Genomic DNA, 22121 nt, shown 5'->3' with positions numbered 1-22121 from the left:
TCTTACGTTCAGGAAATATCGAACGCTGGTGACCCATAACGAGTCGCACTACGTGACCAAGAAGTAAATTTTCCTGAACGTTTTACAAACGGTGCCCGTCTGGGCACATCCTTGTGCTCACCCATTACAAGGTATAAATTAGTGTTAGCGGGTCTCACTGGCGTCCTTTTCTAAGAAATCATCGACAAGAAACGGAAAAAAAATGAATTGCAACAACTAGTTATGTAGGGCAGAAAATTGTTCATTTTAATTTGCTGCCCCAAAAGGACCATCTCTGCGAGCTATGGAGGCTGTTTTTTTCGAAGCGTCTCGGGTGGTCATGCTAATGCGTGCGTCCACTTGCAAGTGCATGATGAAGGCTACTGTTAGCTACCCGGCATCTGAATGCTATGTGATGGCTAACGAATGAGATCACTTTAGGATTGAGGCGCACTACGCAGGCTACTAACAATTATTGTAGCCACAGCTACGTCACGGTAACATTTCGAGCCTTCAGCGTGGCGGCGCCACCCTGTGACTGCGCCTCCACGCTGTCACCTGGTTGGTCACGTGGTGCGGAGCAGCTGCCGGTGGCGCGGCGCCGTGGCTAATCACGTGGTTCGTCACGTGGTTGGTCACGAGACCAAGTACCACTCAGCCAGCTGTAGCTGTCGCGTCACTCTAGGTTTAACCAGTTAAACCATCGCCAATTTTTTATTGTTCTTTTCCCTCCCTTTAAGAACGCTCATAATTTTGGAAATAAGCACCTTACCCTTAGAGCTAATAAACTGAGTTTAAGTGCAGTATTCTGTAAAGCATAATGAAAGGGACACTGGACTCACAACTCATAAAATATCCCGTGCACTAGGCAGGAACGTGCACACATTGCTATTCGTTTCAATTCAGGGCCAACCACGCTATGGCAGCAAATGTGAGTGTTGACACCACCACGGGACGACGGTTGGATGATGGGGCGTCATAATCCGAGCAACGCCGGTTTCTTCATAGCCACACAAGAAACGAAGATTGTCCAGTGCAGAGAAAACTATACGGGCTTCATCAACAACAGTCCTTCAGAACGTCAGCATATCGCACTTGAAACCCAGGCACCGTCTAAACTTGACCAGCAGCCAGCGGGACCAGAGATTCCAAGATCACAGTCATCACACATGGAACGCTTCTAGAGACGGCGCGAAAGTTTTTCCTCACTTGGCGGCCGCGGTGAGCGCGCGCGCGCGTGGTCAATGGTTTCGCGCCGTTTTTGCGAGGGAACGCGGCGCCCCGCGCGCGCGCGTCGTCTGCTACGAAGGTCCCCACTCCGCCACCCTCTCTCCCTCGTTCACTCTGCGCATGCGCTGGTCCCTGGAGTTCCGCGATTGGGCCCACCGGTCCTCCACCGCCGCGCTTTGTTCAGCGGCGCAGTTTCGCGGATACCCTTTTCCTTTCCTTCCCTCTTTTCTCCGGGGGCGCCCGCGCTCTCCTCTGCTCCCCACTCGGGAGCGCGCACATGTCCCGCAGCCGCCCTCCTATATCGCGCCCATTTCGAGAAGAAGCCCTGGCCGACCGGCGACCTGCTGCTGCTGCGCCCGGTGTACGAGGACGCGCGAGCACCAGCGGCCTTGCTCCCCCGTCGTCGCTGGCCCGACGCCGACGCCCAGGATTCTCTCGGGCTACACCCAAACTTCGGTCTCCCGCTTTCCCCTCTTTTCCCGTCTGGCCTTTCTCGCCCGCCGGGCTGGTCGCCCCCCTCTCTATTTCCCTCGATCTTCCCGCGAAGGTGACTCTCTCCGGCGCCTGAAGCTAGCTCGCTGCGCGCAGTTTGTTGCATCGGATGGTCGCCGTGGTCTGCTGTGCTCCGCTCCTATGATCAGATTGTGTGCTTCCCTGTGCGGTGTTTCTTTTCCCTAACCGATTACTTTGCCCCCCTGCGAGTGCATCCAATTCGGACAGCATGGAATAACTTATCAGGACAGCTATTGTTCTGCATTCCCGCAAGCTTTGTGTCGGCCGTGTTTCGCTCGCGTTATTCAAGCACCCGTGCTATTCTCGTCGCATAGTTTGCAGTGAACTGGTGAATTGCAGTGAGAGTGTGCTCTGTGGATGATAACTTCGAGTGATTGGTGGCTGTGGGTCTGCTTCTCGAAACATTGTACTCTGTGGTGGCGCGCTTCCTTTGCAGTGAGACTGCGTCGTTTTTGTTTGTTTTTTGGGGTTCTCGGCAACGAAATCAGTGCTCCCACTGTTGGTAGGACGGTGCAGTAGGCTTAAGGGGCATTTTCTTCTTTTTTGCTTGTTATTTTACGCCGCTTGTTGACCTACATCGGTATCCGCTTCAGTGCGAGAGTAACCCAAAAGGTGCTTAAATGTGTTTGCAGCATTCTGTTCTCGTTAAAAAGTGGATTTGAGCACAACTTCTTTTCAGAGTCGGCGTCTCGTAAGTTTTGGTAGCAATGTCACCTTCTCAGGAGAGGGCTAAAGTTATGTTTCGCTTTGTCACTCGCGGAAACTTCTGCCAGGCTTCCAGCTGCTTCAGCGGCCAATATTGACGCTATGTGGATTGCTGCAAAATTCTTCTTGCGCCTAACATTGCACTGCGTAATCATGTAGCGATAAGTTACGCCTCTTAGAGGTCGTTGCTTTCGTTCGCTTTTCTAACGGTTTGTTTTACTAGATGTGAATATAGCGCAGAGTCGGGAATAATCTTAGGTAGTGCGCTTAGCGTAGGCTTCTTTTTCTGTACCTTTCTCGAAATTGCTTTACTTCGGCCTTTGAACGACGATCCCATAATACAACGACGCAGCACTGTCCGCTTACGAAATCATCTCGCTCGTTCTTTGTACGGTTTCAATTTCCCACACACACAAAAAGAATTTCGTCTCCAAAAGCAATATGAAATGATTATTTAAAGTATAAGCTTATTTACAGTAAACAAGACTACAAGAACGTGTTCGGTGAATTTTTTTTTCTTCCTATGCACTTGCCGAGTGTAGTACGTACGCGACCCGTGTATCCCGTCTTGGAGATCCTGGTGTAACCTTTAAACCGTTTACGTTACCTCGTTCATCGGCTAGAAAAACTACGTAATTTCGCATCGCGAGAAGTTTCGCGAACTTTCTCTTCTGAGTGCGCGTAGAAACGTTACAGCATTGTGAGATCAGGATTACGCTCGCGCTGTGCACAATACTGAAAGATGATAAAAAAATAAAGAAAAGTTGCAAACAAGCTTCCGCTCCGCGGCGCGCGCGTGTATCCACTTACAGCCGCGGATTACGGTACTTAAATCGCGACTCTACCAGCGCGAGGGACTGCTTGCTCTTGCTCGAGTTTTTTTTTTTTTTGGCGTTACCGCTTCTGCATCGCGACTAAACGCGTGAGTCGACGCTTCGCTGGATTCGCCACTCGCTTGTGTGACTGTCTGCAGGATTTTACTGTTCTTCGAAGGAGCCAACACAGGAACGGCAAACAATCTGCCCGCCTAGGGACCGTGACGCACCGTGTCTCCCAACAGATGACAGAGTGATTCGGGCCCACGTAGCGTGCGACGCCTAGTCAGTGTTTGTGTCTCGACCGTTCCTGGACAGCGCTGACGCCAGTGTGTGCGCGTCATCCCAGCAGCGCCAAAACGTCGTTGTGCAGACCAACCAGCCAGCAACGACGAAACAGCCGCACCACAGCAACAAGAAGAGAGCGCCGAGACGCTTGCACAGCGCGTTTCTCCTGCGTGTAGCGCGACCCCGTGTTTAGGCCTAACGCGAACGCGCGTCCAGCCGCTGTGTGCCGGAGCGTCTCGTGAGCGACAAGAAGAAGCGGCTCGGCGGCCATGAAGCTGAGCGTGGCCACCTACCGGGCGAGTACGGAGCGTCTGGCCTCGTTGCGGCAAACCACGTACGGTACGAATAGCGAAAACCGTCGCGGTAGCAGTTTGGACAGCGGAGCGGCTCGGTTCTTGCAATCCCGGAAACCTTCGCGCTATGCCATCACCAGCGTCTCTCTGCCCAAGGTGAGATGCGCTGTCTTTCTTTCTATTCCTTCTCTCTATCTCTATGTTTGATTCTGTGTGTCGTTGGTGCTCGAGTCGTGCGATATTGTCTGGTGATTGTGTGCACTTGTGTGCCACTCTAGTGCAGTTGTGTGGTGACGTGATGTGCTTATTGTTGGAAATGTTGCACGAGGTGTTATCGCGGTTTGTTTGTTCTGTGAAACTCAGTATCCATGAAGACATTTAGAAATGAAAACGTTTTGAATACCTGTGGGGTAGCTAGTTTTTTAGGGTGCAGAAAGAGCGTGTGGAAGCATCTTGCTTCGTCTTTTAAGTTTTACGGGCATGTGCTGGCACGTGGCTCCATTAGGCCTAATACGTATAGTCTAATATAGTGGCGCTCATCTACGTGTTTGTGGAACAAAGGTATATAATTAGCAAGTGACGGGGTGAATCGAGCACAGACCCCGCGCTCAGCCGGGACCTTTACGGACTCCCGGAGGCCTTTGCCTTTGCGAAGTCATGGAGCGGATTCACTTGCTTGGTATTGCAGGTGCTTCTTGAATAACAACTTCCCTGTACAGATAATTCCAATATAAAAAGCAACAGAATATTCACATTAGAGCAATGATTATTCTGTGAGAGAAAAACACTTTTTTGTTCGCTGTAAATAGTTTTTTCTATCTGCGGATAACGCCCATGAAACAGTTTAAATTGTTGTGTTCAAGTAATAAGAGAGCCGCCGACATGACTCAGTCGTTAGGGTGCTCAGCCGCTGACCCGAAAGTCGCGGGTTCGAGCTGTGCCGCGACGGTCGCATTTAGATGGAGGCGAAATGTTTGAGGCCCGTGCACTGTGCGATGTCAGTGCACGTTAAAGAACTCCAATTGGTCGAAATCTTTTGGAGCCTTCCACTACGGCGGCCCTCGTAGCTTGTCTAGCTTTGGAACGTTGAACCTCGTAAATCAAACCAAGCTAGAAGCAATAAGCTCTGCACACTTTGCTGCGGCATTTTTGTTTTTTGTCTTACGTGCAAGTGTCGTCTAGATGGTTCTATTAAAAGATATTTGACTTGTAAGGTGGGATACAAGCAGTGAGCTAACAAACAGTTGCGAGGTTATTTTCGACGCCCCTTTGGGAGCTAAGGAGAGCACTAGAACAAAGGTTAAGAATGCTTCAGCGCAGTCCTAACAACACACGTGTCTGCATTCTTTTTTTTTTTGATCTACTGCATGCTTGTAAAAAACAGAATTCAGCGCCAAATGTTTACATAGGAGCGTCTGTTGTAGGTACGAATTGCGCACAAAAGACACACACAGGAAAAAGCACGAGGGAGACTGAAAGAGCTTTTCTTCAATTTTTTGGTGCCGTAGATTTAAGATACGATGACAGCAACGTAAGTACATAATGGTGAAAAAAGAGATCAGAAATTTTCCTTTGCTTAAGGTGGTTCCCACTTTTTATGCTCGCTCAGTAAACTTCGCGACGAAAGGTTCGCCGAAAAATACTCTAGAAAGAGACGGATAAATAAAAAAAGCTCCGCGAAAAAAAATGCGGCAAGCCTAGAAAATAGCCTGCTCACACAAACGCACTTTTTAATTTTCACATTTATTTTTGCGTCTGAATGTTCCTAGAGCACTGAAGGCAGCAGACACCTGGCCTAAGCACTAACCGCTAGCAGAGCTGACTAACTAAAACTTGTCAGTCATTTTTACGATCAATACATTGATACAACCACGTGTGTTTGCTTTGGCAAGTGAATAATTGAAGCCTGTTCATGTAAATTCTAAGGAGCCCTGCAGTCCTTGCAACGTCCCATTGACGCACGCTAAGGCGGGTGGTTTGTATGATGTTCGCATAGAAATGCGCTGCATGTTTTGCAGTGCCGACGTTTTCTTGAGTTCAGTCATCTTCCTGCTAGTGGTGATGCTTCGCGGCCCCCAATTTCCTTCTCTCCCTTTATATATATATATATATATATATATATATATATATATATATATATATATATATATATATATATATATATATATATATATATATATATATATATATATCAATGTCGGCCGTGCTTTTATAGTGCTTTGGCGCGAAATCATGTCGTGTAGAGTGGTGTTTGCCGTAATACGCCGTTTCTCGCTCTGTTATGGCGTACGGCTCTTGCTATTCGTCATGTCAGAGCTGATGGAGGCGCATGGTTTTAGTGTGTGATAGTTTTTTTTCGGTAGGCCTTTTCATTTTTTTTTTATTGTAAAGAGTCAGTGCGGTAGATGTTCCTGCATTTGCAACTTTTGGTTGACAAACCTCCCTTTTTTTTGCCCGGTATTTCCTTCAGTTTCATTCAGGGCATTTATTGCATGGCTATGGCTTCAACGCGTCAAAGAAAAAAAAGCTGACGGGCGTTTCTATGCAAGGCTGGTTAGCAACACCTGCCATTGTCGTGCGCTGGTTGGAACTCTTCCTGCACATTTTCACCCAAGCACGCCGCGAGCGTTCAATCAGACCTTCGATTTTTTTTTTAGTGTGGCAACACGCACAAAGCCCTATTATCGCTTGATGCCGTTTGCTGTCACGCGAGCTGAACAGTTTTGTTCTATGCTTTTCTTACTCCCCAACTATATACGGTACGATTCAGAACCTCTAGCACAAGCCTTCTCAGTGTGCAGTATTAGAAGTTCTTTTTTTCCCCGATTATGAAATGCTTAGGCCACTCTTACCCGTGTCATGATAACTGTACAGTGAAGACCTGCTGAAGGTGGCCGGAAAAGAAGTGGAAACCCAACAAAGAAAAGAGCGATCAAGCCTCTTGCTATAGGCAACCTGAGTTTAAATTTGCCGTGTCGATCGCAGCGCCTTAACACACACCCTAGCGAGATGAGCGAGCATTTTTTTTTAGGCGCACTCGTAGTGCTGTTCCACGCTGCCTGCCTGCGGACATAGACGTGAGGTCCAGCACCACACCGATGCCACATGTGAGGTGCGCCGGCTAAGCCACGCCGAAAGCATCGAGACAAGGAATGGTATCAGCCGAAAGCGCGGCTGTAATCGTTCTGAATACGGGGGATCGCGTTTGTAGCGGCTCTAGCGGCGGACGGCAGCAATTTTTGGGCGCTCAATGGAACACTTTCAGCGCCGCCTAGGCACCACAGGTTTCCTATAGGAATGTATTCACTGTCGATCAAACTCTGTGTTCTAGAAAAAGAAAACTCGATTATTTTTTAGGCAAGTCCCGGATCATTGCTCGTCAGTTTTAACTGTGAGGCACCTGTGGAATACTGTAAGGTACTGTTATAGAAATACTGAAGGTAATCGTCCATTCTTGCGATGCGCACCAAATCTGTCTTTTGAAGTTTTTCCATCACTGGCAGCAAGTAGTTAATACTGTAATACGAAACAAATTGGGAACGTATTTGACGGTACCAAAAACGTTACTAACCTAAAATGCAAGCCTGCCTCCGGGATATTTCTGTATATATTGGTTTTTACCTTGAAATTTCTCGATTTATGAAAAAATTGTTTTCATTAACTATTTCCTGTTGAAAAATGCGCTTGTCCAGTATTTCTGTGTATTTTCTTTTTGTCTCGAGCACTCTCCCTGCGGCATAAAACGGTGCTGTCAGTATGCCATAGTAACGGTTGGGAGCTATTTTCATCCAGAAAACTGAGCAGGCTCCGCATCTTAGGATTTTTGCGGGTTTTACTGTCGCTGCAACAGAATCACAGCTTGCATTCTTTTTCTCCATTTCAAAAATTTCGCTTGCAAATTTTGGAGGTTTGTAGACAAATACGGCCTACGTATCCTTGCAAATACTTGTATATCGCTGGGATTCTAAAAAAATGGCTTTCGTGTGGTAGGTTAAGCGCATGCAGCTTAATATCAAGAGGTGTAAGCTGCAGTTACTCGAGTTCAGGGACAAGGCAGAACATTTATTTGATCTGTTGTTTGCAGAGATCACATTGTCCGTAAACTTTTGCGGCTGAATACGCAATCGAAGCAGAATGAAATAAACCAGTTATTCAGCGTACATTCAACGTCTCGTGGCACGAGAAGCATATTTTCGTTTTTTTAAGTGCAAGTTTATTCTATATGCATGATCTCATATGCCTTTTCATGTTCAACGTACTAGCATCTGGGCTTGACAAACGCATTGACTAATGATGCCTAATGCACCCAGCAGAAAGTGATCAATGTAGTCAGTTACGGCTAGTAAAGTCAAGCACGTACGAAACAGCAGAAAAAAAAATTGTTTAAAACCTGTCATAAAATGGGCAACAAAGTCGTGTAAGAACGTATAGGTATGTTCTTTTCTACACTTGGTAAAATGGATTCATGGGTACGAACAACGCATTCCTTTTAATATTGGTCTAAACTGTACCTTGGTCTTTATGTTTTGATAGAGAACTGTTAGACGCTGAAGGCCACCGCACAAAGGAGAGGTTCGATAGTAAAGTTTCCCACTCAGAGTAGATTTCATTTTCTGGTTTTCGCATGGAACTCAAAGTTCTAACTACGCGACACGCTTTCGCATCGGTGTTCTCGATTATATGAGCTCAGTCTTTTATCCTCTCTGTCTCTTTTTTTTCCGCTGCTTGGCGGGTGTTCGAATCTGCAGATGAACAAAAGACGTGGCAGTGAGTTTGTCTGCACTGAGAGTTCTCGAAACTGGAAATTTTACTCTCGTGTTTCGCTTTACGACGGATGTGCACAGAGAAGGTACTTGCACCGTAAAAACCAGTCAGCTGCGTTCGGGTTATTGGTTAACAAACTATGAACGAACTTGGACCAGGGGTTTCCTCGAGACAATTTCCCGAGAAACGGCTACTCAGCCAGACATTCATTAGGACTTGAAAGAAAGGTAAGACGGATAGAATGTCGTAGTTTCTTAGAAGTAGACTTTGAACCCCAATGAGCAGTGAACCGAACCAGACAGAACTGTCCGCGATTTTGTGAAGTTTGCAATCACAATTCATAGCATTTGCGCGTGAAGAGAGCGATAAGGCTGTCTTTTTTATTTTTTGCGCGACGATGAACTGTCATCTCTTTGAATGAAAGAACAAATAATCCTTCGCACCAATAATGTAATCGTGCTTACTCTCCGATTCATGCGCAGCGGAGCAAATTTTAAAACAATACTTCGACGTATGTCTTTTACGAGTTGTTCAGCTCGGTCGTTAAAGCTATGGAGTTAAACATGTCTGGAAGATATTTTTCTTTCATCGTCTCTCCCTTTGCGTCGTGTATCTTTATTACATGATCGTCTTCCCGCTCTGTTTTAGACATGAAGACAAAATGCTATTGGTCGCTTTACGAGCACACATACCATGCGTTTAGATGGACCACGGAGGGAAGCAGAATGCCTCCCCGCATGATGCCGCGTTTTCATCTTGGCGACAGCAGGGTTAAGATTATCGAAATTGCATGCGCTGAAGAAAATGTCGAATACACAGTTTACGTTCCTAATATTCGTACTCTACTGCGGCAAGACATGTATAATCGGTTTCGGGGGGGGGGGGGGGGGGGGAGGGGGGGATAGTGCGACGATATGCCGAGACAGTAGTAAAGAAGTTGACGTTGATATTGTCTCAATGATGTCCTATGTTGTTTTACTTTGCTCATTTCAATTTCGTTTAGGATTACGGCCACCATACTTGTCCCCGCTTACATTATCAAAAGTCGAGTCAATGTTATGTGTAGAATGAACGAATGCTAAAGTTTATGAATGTAGGCGGAAAAGATGACGTACAAGTCTGAAGGGGGTCAGTGGCGCACTACTACATCATTCAAACGTGCCTTTCAAAAATTTATTGACCAACGTTTCTTATATATCTGCAAATGAGATAGTTCGGTTCACTTTAGGTCCAATAACTTCAGTAAAAGCCAAAGGAACTTGAAATCCTTAATGAGTATTAGGATGTCATTTTAATAATGCTTTAAAAAATTGATACAACATCCGGCATTTTTGTTTATTTTCTCCTGCAGGCTACGCCATGAAAGTAACCGTGGAGTAGTTGACCACAAAGTTAACCAAAGTATTTTAGAGAAATCGCCCAAGGTGGAGTAGATTTGTAATAAGGTAGTAATTACTGATTGACGTCCACGCAAGCGCAGCCATACGGCTACAAAATAAACCTATAAAGGTTCCAACGAAACTTCGTAGCTGAAGAAAAAATCGTCCTCCTCCGGGACATGAACCGAGGACCACCACCTCACCGGGGCAGTCGCTCTACCAAGTGAGCCAACAACAGAGACGGCCAGCATATGGTAGGGAGAGTGCGCATTGATCAATAACTCGAAGTGTTAGTACAGTGTAATCTTTGAGCGCGATGCGATACATGACATCGTGTGACACTCGGTATTGTGCGACGTGCTACAGTGTGGGACAAGCTATATACGGCGGCGCGGTGGCGAGTTAACCGCTCAGGTCTGCAAGCTGTCGCCACGCGCTAGTAGCTTCCACTCATTGGGAGCAAGTTGTCAGAATTATCGTGTTCAGCTGATTTTTATAAATTAAATACACACTGCAAACTACTATTGCCACCTGTTCTTGCTGCCATGCACAAAGGAGAGGAGGAGGTACGTTTACACAAATACCTGTTTCAGAGCCCACGACGGGCCGTGTGAATATCTCGTGTACTCCCAAAATATCCCCATGACCTTCCGCAAGAGTGCACGGGGCGAGAGGATCAAATCGTGTTGCTGCCTCCAGTGTTGTTACAGATTCTTGGCTTAATTTATACAAATATGTGGCTCACATCACTTTTTGGTGCAAAAGCACTCATAGACTCACCAACACCGACCAAGAATCTTATCACCACACGCACGTTGATCGTACGCACAGGGCCAGTCGAGAGTTCTCAGGCCAAAGTGTCTGCTTTCGAGCGCAATACTCGGGCAATTACGACACCCCCGTCGCCCAAAATCTCTATAGAGAACAGGAGAAGTACGTACGATCCTCTCCACTGAGAACCTTGATAGGTTTACTGTCGTCATAAGTGACAGAATATCCCGCTGAAAAGCAGACCCTGTGGCCTGGGAACTTTTGACCAACACTGTAAGTACGGGCGAGCTTGTGCCGATGCCTAGCAGCCCGAGTTACTAAACGAGTTTGCCCGAGTTACTCGGTTGAATTCGGAGGAGCGTCGCGTCAGCTACGCGAGGGGTTGCTCGGGAACAGCAGCATGGGTCCCACAATTTCTACCGATGGTTGTGATATCACGTAATATATCTAAGACGGAGCTTAAGTATCCTCTCGATTTGAAGAATGAACACCTGCTTTAGCACGTCTACTCGGTTTAATTACTTTGAACCCCCTACCAATTTTTCTCATTTGTACTCATCTTTTGCATAACCACTGACTGCGATGTGTGTGGGCGCTGTGGACAATTAAATAAATCGCGACGGGCTGAGGCCACAATTCGGTGGGGAGAGAACCGATTTGCTCGTGTGCTGTGCGATGTCAGTGATCGGTAAAAAACGTTTCAGGCGATCCTGGGTGAATCGTTTGGATGCGTTAGCATTTTCTGTTGCGGCTGACTGTGTTGTAAATCCGCCTTAAATAGATGGCGTGACGGCGTTAATGAATAAATGCTCATATATATGCCGAATAGATCATTCTCTTCATTCATAGATCCCTCGGAGTCCTCATGCCACAGCTGGCGCAATGGCGCAGTGGTTAAGCGATACACCACTGCCCTACGATTGCATGTGCTGCTACCAGTGGTGCTTGTGCGTCCTGAATGTTGCTCTTCCAGAGCAACGTATCATGGCCAATTAATAATTGATTTGCCACCTGGCACGATGGGTAGTTTGCTCACAATCTGGTGGGTAGGCTGTGATGACGTCACAAGTTTTCCACCGCGTCAAGCCTAACTGCTCACCGCGCAGCTTGCAACTGAATTAATGATCGCTCCCGAGAGGTTGCTAGAGAAGAGCAGCATGGGTATTAAGTCCGTTATATCCGGGGTGACTATTAGTGACAGCCACGTGGCCACGTGTGATGACGAATGCCATTTCCGTTTCCACAGTCCCTTTTAATGCTAACGCATTAATTAAGCGGTCGGCGTCATTCCGAACCTTTCCACCACAGCGTCTCTCATGGAAGGCGTACAGCTCCATGACGTTAAACCGCCCGTCATATAGTCTAGCATGCACCAGTAGCCCATGTTGTTCGTGTTCGCTGAATGGTGAGCAGCGTGGGGAAAACGGGTGCAACCCAAACGACACGCTGCCTCTAGTTACCGTGGTTGGTTTGGTTTGGTTTTTTTCGGGGGGGGGGGGAGGAAATGGCGCAGTATCTGTCTCATATATCGTTGGACACTTGAACCGCGCCGTAAGGCAAGCGTTAAAGGAGGGAGTGAAAGAAGAAAGGAAGAAAGAGGTGCCGTAGTGGAGGGCACTGGAATAATTTCGACCACCTGGGGATCTTTAACGTGCACTGACATCGCACAGCACACGGGCGCCTTAGCGTTCCGCCTAAATAAAAACGCAGCCGCCGCGGTCGGGTTCGCACCCGGGAACTCCGGGTTCGAACCCGACCGCGGCGGCTGCGTTTTTATGGAGGCGAAACGCTAAGGCGCCCGTGTGCTGTGCGTTCAAGATCGCGCGTACTGATAACGAACTCTGCGCCATCCCATTCAAAAATCTTTGACCCGAGTGAGGCACTTGATCAGCAAATGCTGGTTGCGTTGTCGCTTGCCTTTTTTTGTTATTTTGCAATACCTTGTGAAAATGATAAGTACTTAGATGAGGAAATATATATTTAGGATAGTATGGCGTAAGGAACATTTGTTTTCGTGGTTGTTCCCCTCGTGCATGCGGCACGTATGCCTGCGGAAACGGCTTCACGGTCATTGGCCTGGCCAGCAGCCTTGTCGGGGTAGCATGTTGAGATCTCGCAAATTAGATCACAGCACATGTGCAAGAGCAGTGCCGTCGCTGGAAGGAACGGCACTCCCCGCGTTGATAATGCCTTCCGGCCTCGGGTGTTCCTGCCCCTGGTTTTTTTTTTGTATTTTTTTGTTTCGGATTCGGCATTCGAAGAAAGAAGTTGGAGAAGGGGACGTGAGAGGACGAGAGCCGTAGGAAGTCGTCAGTCGGTAGCGAGAAAAAGGTTAAAAAGGAAACGACAATCATGGTCTACCGCGTTAACGCGCTGATAAGTGGTGCGGAAAGGTGGCAGCGAAATGGAATACTGCGCTTGCCCCGTAATTTGATACTGCGAATTAACAGGTGGACCACCGAAGTAGAAACTCGGAAAGTAGTCTACTCCAACTAATAACGAGCTCGCCAGCTAAATGGCCTGTACAAGAAAAGAATAGAGTAAAAAGTGGCAAGTAGTAGTAGGGAAATGTAGTGGCAGGTTGTTGCAATTAATGCTGCTTTTTTCACCAACACTCTTCCGAATACTCTCACGCACTTCTTCAGTGCGAAAATGGGAGCCATTCATTCATTCATTCATTTATTCATTCATTCAGACCCGCCGCGGTGGCTCAGTGGTTATGGCGCGCGGCTGCAGGCCCGAAAGACACGGGTTCGATCCCGGCCGTGGCGGCTAAATTTCGGTGGAGGCGAAATTCTAGAGGCCCGTGTACTGTGCGTTGTCAGTGCACGTTAAAGAACCCCAGGTGGTCGAAATTTCCGGAGCCCATCACTACGGCGTCTCTCATAGCCTCAGTTGCTTGGGACGTTAAGCCCCCTTAACCCATAACCCTCATTCATTGATTCATTCATTCATAATAAACGAAGAACCAGTTATCTCTGTGGCAGGCAGTCCATCATCATTACTTTTTTGCTGTGAAAGCATGTTGTAGGCCGCTGGGGAGAGAGACATTTATTCGTAAAAGGCGTCCGGAGCGGGTTGTGGGTGGGGTCCTCAGTCCAAGACTCCAGTGGCTTCCATCGACGCTTAGGCGATGTGCGCCTGGAACATAAAAAGATGACTTTCAGCTACAACGGCGAGCGTGGGTTCTGTAAAAAGGGATCCCGCTAGCTGTACACGATTCTAGTTTGATGCCTGATTGCCGCCAGCTTACTTTGCTGGTGGCGCCCCGTATGAGCCAGTCGTAAAAGTCTGCAGTGGCGCCATTTCCGGCTGCAGGTGCGTACGGCGTTGTTGTAGCTGGTACTGCGCGGTGCTTGTGAACGCTGTCCGGTAGCGTGGTGTTTTGCGGTGCTCCTAAACTGAGAACGCAGCTGGTTTTCAGTTGCGGTTTCAAGCAGCAGTAGCGGCCAGAGCGACGCCGAAGAGCCGCGCTGCGCTTACAGCCAAGATGTCCGTTTTATCTTTTGTGGAGCACCTATTTTCAGTTATGAATACTAACTGTAATTGCAACTGTGGGAACAAGCGCACAGCGATAGATACGCATGCCCAGCTACTGATCGCGCGATCCAGGTCTACTACGACTTGCCGCAGTACGAACGCATCGTGCACTGATCATCGCGCAGTGCTGCCTGTTTCATGTATATCTCCCAATGGTGCCTGTCATGAATTAGAAGTGGAATACCTAATATCACATGAAAGAATTTGAAGTTAAGCGGGTCACGTCACATACGTATCGTTTACTGATGTGAAGGTTTGTTGTCCTGTCCCGGTGGGCGCAAGACACTATGTCGTACCTTTTACCTCTGGGTCTGTTCCATAGCACTGGGCTGCGGATTTGTCTCGTACATCTTGGGGCACTGAATGTGCGCAGATGGGCCTATTTGCATCGTATCTCGATCGAAGTCCGTGATCGCGCTGTGCGGCAGCCGCAGAAAGTCTCACAATGGCAAAAACACCGCGCACTTTAACATAACACAAAGAACAAGAAAGAAGACACCACCATCGCTGGTGGTGTCTTCCTTCTGGTTCTTTGTGTTATGTCAACATGCGGGCTGTTTTTGTCATGATGAATCAAGACCAACTTGCCCGAACGTCTGCTCTGCTGCAGAAAGTCTGCCATTTTATGAACGTTGGTGAGAAACGAGCAATGGGATTAGGTGTAAATGTCAGGTTACGATCGTTTGAGTGTGCTGTGAGAACGACAATTAGTCCGAGATGTTGCATCTGTTGTCTTCTCTTGGGAGGCATTGTTGTATTCACTGCACGATCCCCCATGTTTAATTCCTTTTTTTTTCCACATGGCTCATCGTACGAAAATTCGCTGGAAGTCGTCGAACTGGTTGATAACGCGAAGGAGTATCAAGAAATTTACATTGCTCATATTATGCCCATCTTTCTAATGGAACGTACAAAACGAATTTTCGTTTGCAGACCTGCCCACAGTACGTTCAAATCTTGGCGCCGCACTGTGATTACACCAGTTGTAACCAGGTCAAATTTAAAACAAACAAGACGGAGGTAAATTTACCATCATTGTTGCAACAAGGTCTGAGTGATTTCACAGTAACAAAAACAAATTCTTAAGCAATGCGCGGCGCGATAAACGTATAAAATATACTGGCCCTGCGCTTGTGTACCAGGCTCAACACGACTAGTAGATTTTATTTCGTGCGCTTGCCTTCCACAATGCGGGTCGTACATATCAGAGAGTTCGTAGTTGGTGCATAGACTTTCCGGTTTACACAAGAGGTCTATTGGCAATTTAATTCCCGGTAGGTAGGAAAGCGGTGTTGCATAATTATGTGGCAACCACAGTAGGACTGTCGTTGCATACTTCCCGCTCGCGCTCTGGGAAATTCGTTTTTGATTTCTTTCATTGTGTGTGCAGCCCACCATCAAGCTCTGCTGTCCTGAAAGCCTCGAAATCGAGAGCGTCATAGATAAAGGGGCGTAAATCTTTTAAACAGCAAATGACTGAAGACAAATGCTGCTCTCCAGAGCATAGAGCGCGCGACTGCACAGCCCACTCGAGACTGGCAACATTGAACGGGTGGAAACGGAAGTGGGTGTTGACGCGCAGCGCATGGGGTTAGAGAGTATTCTCCTCCACAGCTTGGCTTCAGTAAAATGGTCTATCGACATACGCATGCGATAGTTCCGAAGCAGTTGATGAGAATTGTGCAGACACGTTCAAGCAGTTACAGACCAGTTAAATAAATTTGTGACTCTCACACCACTCACATCGAAAACTAACAGTGTAGGCATAGACATGAGTGCGAAAGACAACCAAAGGACCTTTACTGGGTGATGGACACACTATAACCTCTAGACAGCCTTCTCTTCTTGACGAAGAACCTGTCGGGGTATATTGTTTGCCACGAGCATATGTTACCTCAGGACGCTCTTGGTTAATTACATATCTACGTATAGTCAACAGGTCGCGTTGACGAGGACAGGAAGTATTCCAGCAATATATTTTTTTTACCAGTAATATAACACAAGGAACTGAGAACGAGGCAGCAGAAGGGCTAGTTTATATTGCAGACATGCTTGAACAGATAAAGCGGCAAGGTGTAACGACGATCAGCAAGCAGGATTAGAAAATAAAATTTTCAACCGCCACCATATGTTGATTGCGACTCTGTAGCGTGGGCTCAAATTTAATTGTCTGTAAGTGCAATTTTTTATGCGCCTCGAAGCTAGGGCCGAATTTATGTTCCGCATACATCTCTCCGCGACGAGTATGAACAGGAGTTAGAAGTGACAGAAATACAGGGCGGTTAACCTGAAGAAGAAACCGGTTTGCTACTCTGCACTGGTGGAAGGTGATGAGGTGAAATCAAGGTGAAGGATAAAAAAGAGTAGCATGAAAATTAAATCAGTATGCGTAGTCAGTCAGCATGCTGTGAAGTCACAGCCTATCGTGCAAGCCCGACGCCCTCAAGAAGCAGAGTCTGGCCCTTATAAAAATGGTGTATAGACAGCCTAGACTTCTTTTACTCTTAGATATTTCTTTTGTGTACTCATAGCCCATAGACTGTCTATAGACAAAAGTCTACTAAAACTGTATGACCATAAATCTATAGATTGTCTATAGAGAGTCTATAGATCTTAGAGAGAGAACTCTATGTATAGTCTATAGACTAGTTATCTAAAGTTTTTGTAAGGGGGAGGCCTTCACCGCCAACGACCACCGCGGGCTGTAGCCGGGAGTTAAAATAACGCTCTATAGTGCCGTAAGAAAAATTCAAGAATAGTGCACGATGATAAGCATGTTCTTAGCAACATGCTTCTTGTACCTGCAGTGTTATATTAGCGATGACATTTACGTTTCGATCTTCGCAAATCTTCATACGTAGTATGTGCGCAAGAGGAAACTCTTCCTGTGCAGCACCTCACTTGCGAGCCGTTCCCGCTTTGACTGAAACGTTTCGACGTTTCGCACTCACGCATATTGCGCGCACGTCTATTAACCAACCGAGCTCTGAACGCCCTGTCGACAACTGCGTCTCCCGCCCCCCCCCCCCCCCCCCCCCCCCTCGCTTCTGCATACGGCTTGTGGACTAGGAAAAAGTTTGACTTTCCCTAGTTTCTCGGCACACATCGGCGATGTAGCACCTTTCAACACACTGCGTCGTCGTTTCAAAACTGGGAGTGCATCGCTGAGATTGTCTCTATAGCGAAATTCTCGCGATGAATGAAAGCACCCGCTAAGCGCACGTAACGTTGTCGTCAGCGCTGCTGTAGCACTGCGCAGGTCGTAGCGTTGCATAAGAGTATTGCATCGCGATTTGAATCTGGAGAAGGCTCGCTCCGTGGGGAAGTACGAAGTAGGTGAATTTTTACGGCGCTTTTTGCGCTTAGCTACACCTGTGAAAGCACACGAGAGCCCGTGGAAACTAATTATCGAAGAGCGTTTGAGATCTCATTAGGCGCCGAGCTCTAAAGTAAGTTGCGTAACAAAATTTATCAAGTTTTCGTCGCGAACAAGTAACACAAGGTAACGGCGACAGTTCTCAGCTGCGCGCGCTCCTGTTCAACTTGCCCTCAGGCTAAGCTTTCCATTTTCACATCGAGCAGGTCGCGGAAACCGAAGTGAGTGTGAATTTGTTTTTACTTAAGAGCTTTACTGTGTGCTTACTTTCTTCACCGCCTTCTTTCGTGCTCTGAAGTACTTCTCTTTATAGAATACTGTGGAGTAAAAAAAAAAAGTAAGACTGCTGTTAGCTCAATATTGCATCCTGCTTATTTCTATGAGCAGATGATATCTTTCGGCTCGACAGTAATTGACTCTCAGTTTCTTTTTAATTTTCGAGATACAAACGTATTACCGAGCTGTAATCCTTTGGCTGTTCTTTCTGTCTTCCCCTCCTCCATTCTTTTTTTTACGAACACATGTACATAAGGTTACGTGAATACAAAGCTTCAATCAGAAGAAAAGCAAGCAGCAATTTAGGCTGTTTGATATTATCACCACTACGTGGCAGAAAAGTAGTGAATGTGCTAAGGTATGACAGACATGAAACAATATCGTATAAACACGCAAACAAAGCATTGCAGTTGGCCCGTGCACTACGGTATAATATTTTAGCACGAGGTGAAACAAATATTGCGCATAGAAGCCTACACCTCGGTACTTCCTGCTTGTTTATTTGGCTGTTTGTTTTCATTCAGCTCCTGAAGGCGAATCTGAACTGCACAGGAACAACACACATGCGCATAAAGGATAAAGGGAAATCAAGATTTAATGCACTTTCTTTTACGACGATCTTCTAGACAGACAACGCCTCTGGGAGGCCAACAAAGAAGTTTTGATAGGCTCTATTCCACGCCAAACTGCTGGCTAAATCTTCAAGCTGGCGTCCTCAGAACAGATAATTTCCCATTAGCGAGCTACTTATTTTTAATGTTAATAATATTAATTGTTTGTTTTTTTGGGGGGGGGGGGAAGGAAATGGCACAGTATCTGTCTCATATATCGTAGGACACCTGAACCGCGCCGTAAGGGAAAGGATAAAGGAGGGGCTGAGAGAAGAAAGGAAGAAAGAGGTGCCGTAGTTGAGGGCTCCGGAATAATTTCGAGCACCTGGGGATGTTAGAAAAGGCTTCTCAACATACTCTGCCAGGTATAAGCCAGGTGGCCACTGAACGGTTTTCCTTATTTAACCTAGCTCCTTCACAGACGCTTTCGACGAAGTTTCTTGAAGAAAACAAACTCCGGTTCCCTTTCCTTTCGACCTGCGTGTCAGCTTGGTAGATTTCGAGCGTGTCGCAAATGTCGCGAGACGACAATCTCGCGCGAACGTCGGCCTACGTAATGGGATGTAACGGAAGAGCTGGTCGCGGAGAGACGGCAGTACGGCATTGCCTCCTGCTCCAAGCTCGCTATCTGGGCACTCGGATTTCTACGTCCTGGAGTTCTGTAGGCAACCACTGCACGTATGTGTGCTTCCGTCTTCTACTCAGCTAGTATAAGCGTTATGTGACAGTAGTGGGTGCGAAAAACAAGCACAGAAGTAGCCCACAATTGTGATATCAAATTCAAAGGTGCAAAACTAGATGTGCAGTGCGGTAAAAGAAAATGAATAATTCAGTTTTTTTTTTTTGGCAAATACCTGAGCCCCTCTAGATACGCACATCTGTTGTAAACGGAATAAAAAGAAAAAAATTCACACTGACCTTACCATTATCGCCGAGAATCCACGAATTCTAACAAGATGCCCGAAATTCTCCCTCTGCATTTCTGAGCGATTTTAAGCTCGTTACTCATTTCTTTTTTGCTTTTTTATTGCTTCTATTTGTCACTTGCTCAAACAAGCTATACCACGCCAACCTTTCCGAAGGCTTCCACACGTTGCTATGACCAATGAACTTTCCGTTTCGTGGTATGTTTTTCAGTACAATAACTTTAACTTGCGTAAGTTTATGCGACATTCTTAAAGTTTGGCCAGCCCGAAAACATGAACACGAGAACTGCGTAAGAAACAGTCTTTGTTGTAAAAGGTCAGCATAAATTGAGCCCTGCCGCATTTGATATACGTCAGTCGAGCTCACACAGAATACAATGGCGGTACGTTCTACCGATTAAATGTGTCTTTTTTTTTCAAGCAGCCATGTCTCCAGTATATCTGTCTCTCTAGCTTTAACGCCTTGAGCTTATTACGAAATGCAAGCTGTCATTTTCGGTGACTCAAAGCGATAAACGCGGCAGGCACTGTCAATCGCGTGTGTTGGTATGACATGATAAAAGCATGTCGTTCTTTACAGAGTCGCGTTTACCACTGTGAAGTGTTTGTTTGTTTGTTGTCTTTTACGACGAGCAAATGTTGCCCAATGGCTACTGTCGAACCTTGCTTACAGCATAGCGCGTCATTCGCGGGCAGGAGCTCGGTGGGCGCATGAAGTAATGCGCTTCATTATTACGCGACAGTGCGCGCCACCTACGCATCCGGTTGCGAAACGCTGTCAGCTCCCATGGAAACGGCGTCGTTCCGGCAAGACTGTGCATGGTTCAGGGAGTCGACTTTTCCGATGTTTTCGGTGTAAGAAACATCAAGTTTGACATGTGTCCGCCTTGTCAGATATACGCTGCGAGCTAAAAGAGTGATTCAGATTTTTTTTTTTTAAGAGGGAAAACACAGCGGTGGTCAGAAGAGCCGTCACGACGGCAGGCACTGTTGGCTAAAACATCTCCGCTTCTATTGCCCTGATCCAGAATTCCTCGAAGAGTGATGATTGTCTCAGTGATTGAGACAGTTCTCCGGCTTCATGTGGTACTAAGGGAGTAATTATTCATTGCCATCCACCCAAGCGCAGTCATATGGCTACAAAAGAAAGCTAAACAGCTTTCTCAGAAACCTCGTAGTTAAATAAAAAAAAAATCGTCCTGGTCCTGGGTTCGAACCTGGGACCACCGCTTCACCAGAGCAATTGCTCTACCAAACTGAGTTGTTACTCCCTTATTACAAATTTACTCCATCTTGGGGGATTCAACTATAATATAATATAAAATAATATTATATAAAATTAGGTTTATTAAGCGATACAAATAACACTTACTTCTCATTCATTAATAACGCACGAGCATTGATTCCTCGCTAGTGACAAGAAAAAAAAATAGCTGTGCGAACAATTGGCTACATTAAGAAAAAAAGCAAGTGCAGAGTTGTGGATTCAGTAAGTCGTGTGAGCAGTGCGGTCAGCTGAATTGAGTAGGCGGCTTGAGTAGGTCATTCGAATAACCCAAGTGGCGTGGTATTCCGGTCGCCTCCGAGTTTTGAAACCAGAGAGGCGGATTTTTAAGCAAGACATGTCTCGGGTATACAGAGTACACTGACTATCGTACAATTAAACAGCCCTTGCTGCATGTAGGCTTGATCCTTTATGAATCGCTGCTTTCGTTTTAAGCAGATTGAGTTACAGCAAAATGGCATTCAACAAAGCACAGTAGAATTAAGCACAAGAAATGGCGGAACGACTTCAGCCACGCATTTATGTCCAGTTGTTCCGAATGAAACCCACATATTCCGAAACGGTTGCAGTCCTTTGTTAAGCTTTCGCTGGAAGTTCCAGAAACTAAATAAGGATTAAAGTTTAGTACCGGTTGCACAAAATATCAGACCTCACACCCCAGAACTAGTTGTAAAACCCAGAAAGGGGCTTTCAGCAAAACACGTAAAAATAAACAAAACGAGCGATGGTTATCCTTGCACTGCTCGTGAATAAACGGTAACATAACCGAGTAGATAAAGTTTTTGTGAACTTAAAACATTATTTCTGGTGTGGAACTTTTAAGCCCTTTAAACCTGTAGAAAGATTACCTTTCCTCGTCTTTGAAGTCAGCTCGACGAAACGAGTGATTATTAAATCGTATTCTGCAAAACTTGCTCTTCTTTGCAGTCTCTTGTTCTGCACCCTGTAAAGTTAGCTTCGTGGCGCACAGGCGGTGCGAAAAAAGTTACGTTTGTTTGAGAAGATTTTCATTCTAAAGACGCGCGTAAAATAATTAGATTTAAAGCAGGGTTTCCTTCGTGGGTGTGGCTGGGTTCTACCGCTTTTAAAACCCCAAATTTCTCTAATGTTAGCTCTTGAGTCCTGAGAGTGAACTGACGAATGCAAAAGCTACAGTTCTAATAATTCGCGCTCGATAACAAATGGAATAATAGCAATATGAACGAAGAAGTTGTAGCAGCTTGTCTTCGAAATTTAGAGTGGCGGTTCTGCTGACTGTAGACATTTTCTGGCCAAAATTCTGCGTACGCAACCAGCTCAATTGCGAGACTTAATATTCAACATGAAAAGATCCGCTAAAATGGACGCAGCTGCGTGACAGCGCAGCAGAG

The 22121-nt window shown here is 46.4% G+C and overlaps 1 protein-coding gene across 1 annotated transcript in view; it reads left to right on the top strand.

The window, feature by feature from the left end:
• The first annotated feature begins 3454 nt into the window (after positions 1 to 3454).
• The window catches only part of LOC144119656 (uncharacterized), a 591617-nt gene continuing 572950 nt past the window's right edge, over positions 3455 to 22121 (top strand). The window contains exon 1 of the mRNA XM_077652222.1: positions 3455 to 3979. Coding sequence (XP_077508348.1) covers positions 3800 to 3979 — 180 coding nt within the window. The 5' untranslated portion in view covers positions 3455 to 3799. The remainder of the gene's footprint in view (positions 3980 to 22121) is intronic.

The sequence above is a fragment of the Amblyomma americanum genome, chromosome 2 (assembly GCF_052857255.1).
Source record: "Amblyomma americanum isolate KBUSLIRL-KWMA chromosome 2, ASM5285725v1, whole genome shotgun sequence".
NCBI classification, from domain to species: domain Eukaryota; kingdom Metazoa; phylum Arthropoda; class Arachnida; order Ixodida; family Ixodidae; genus Amblyomma; species Amblyomma americanum.
This window is presented reverse-complemented; position numbering and strand designations above follow the sequence as displayed.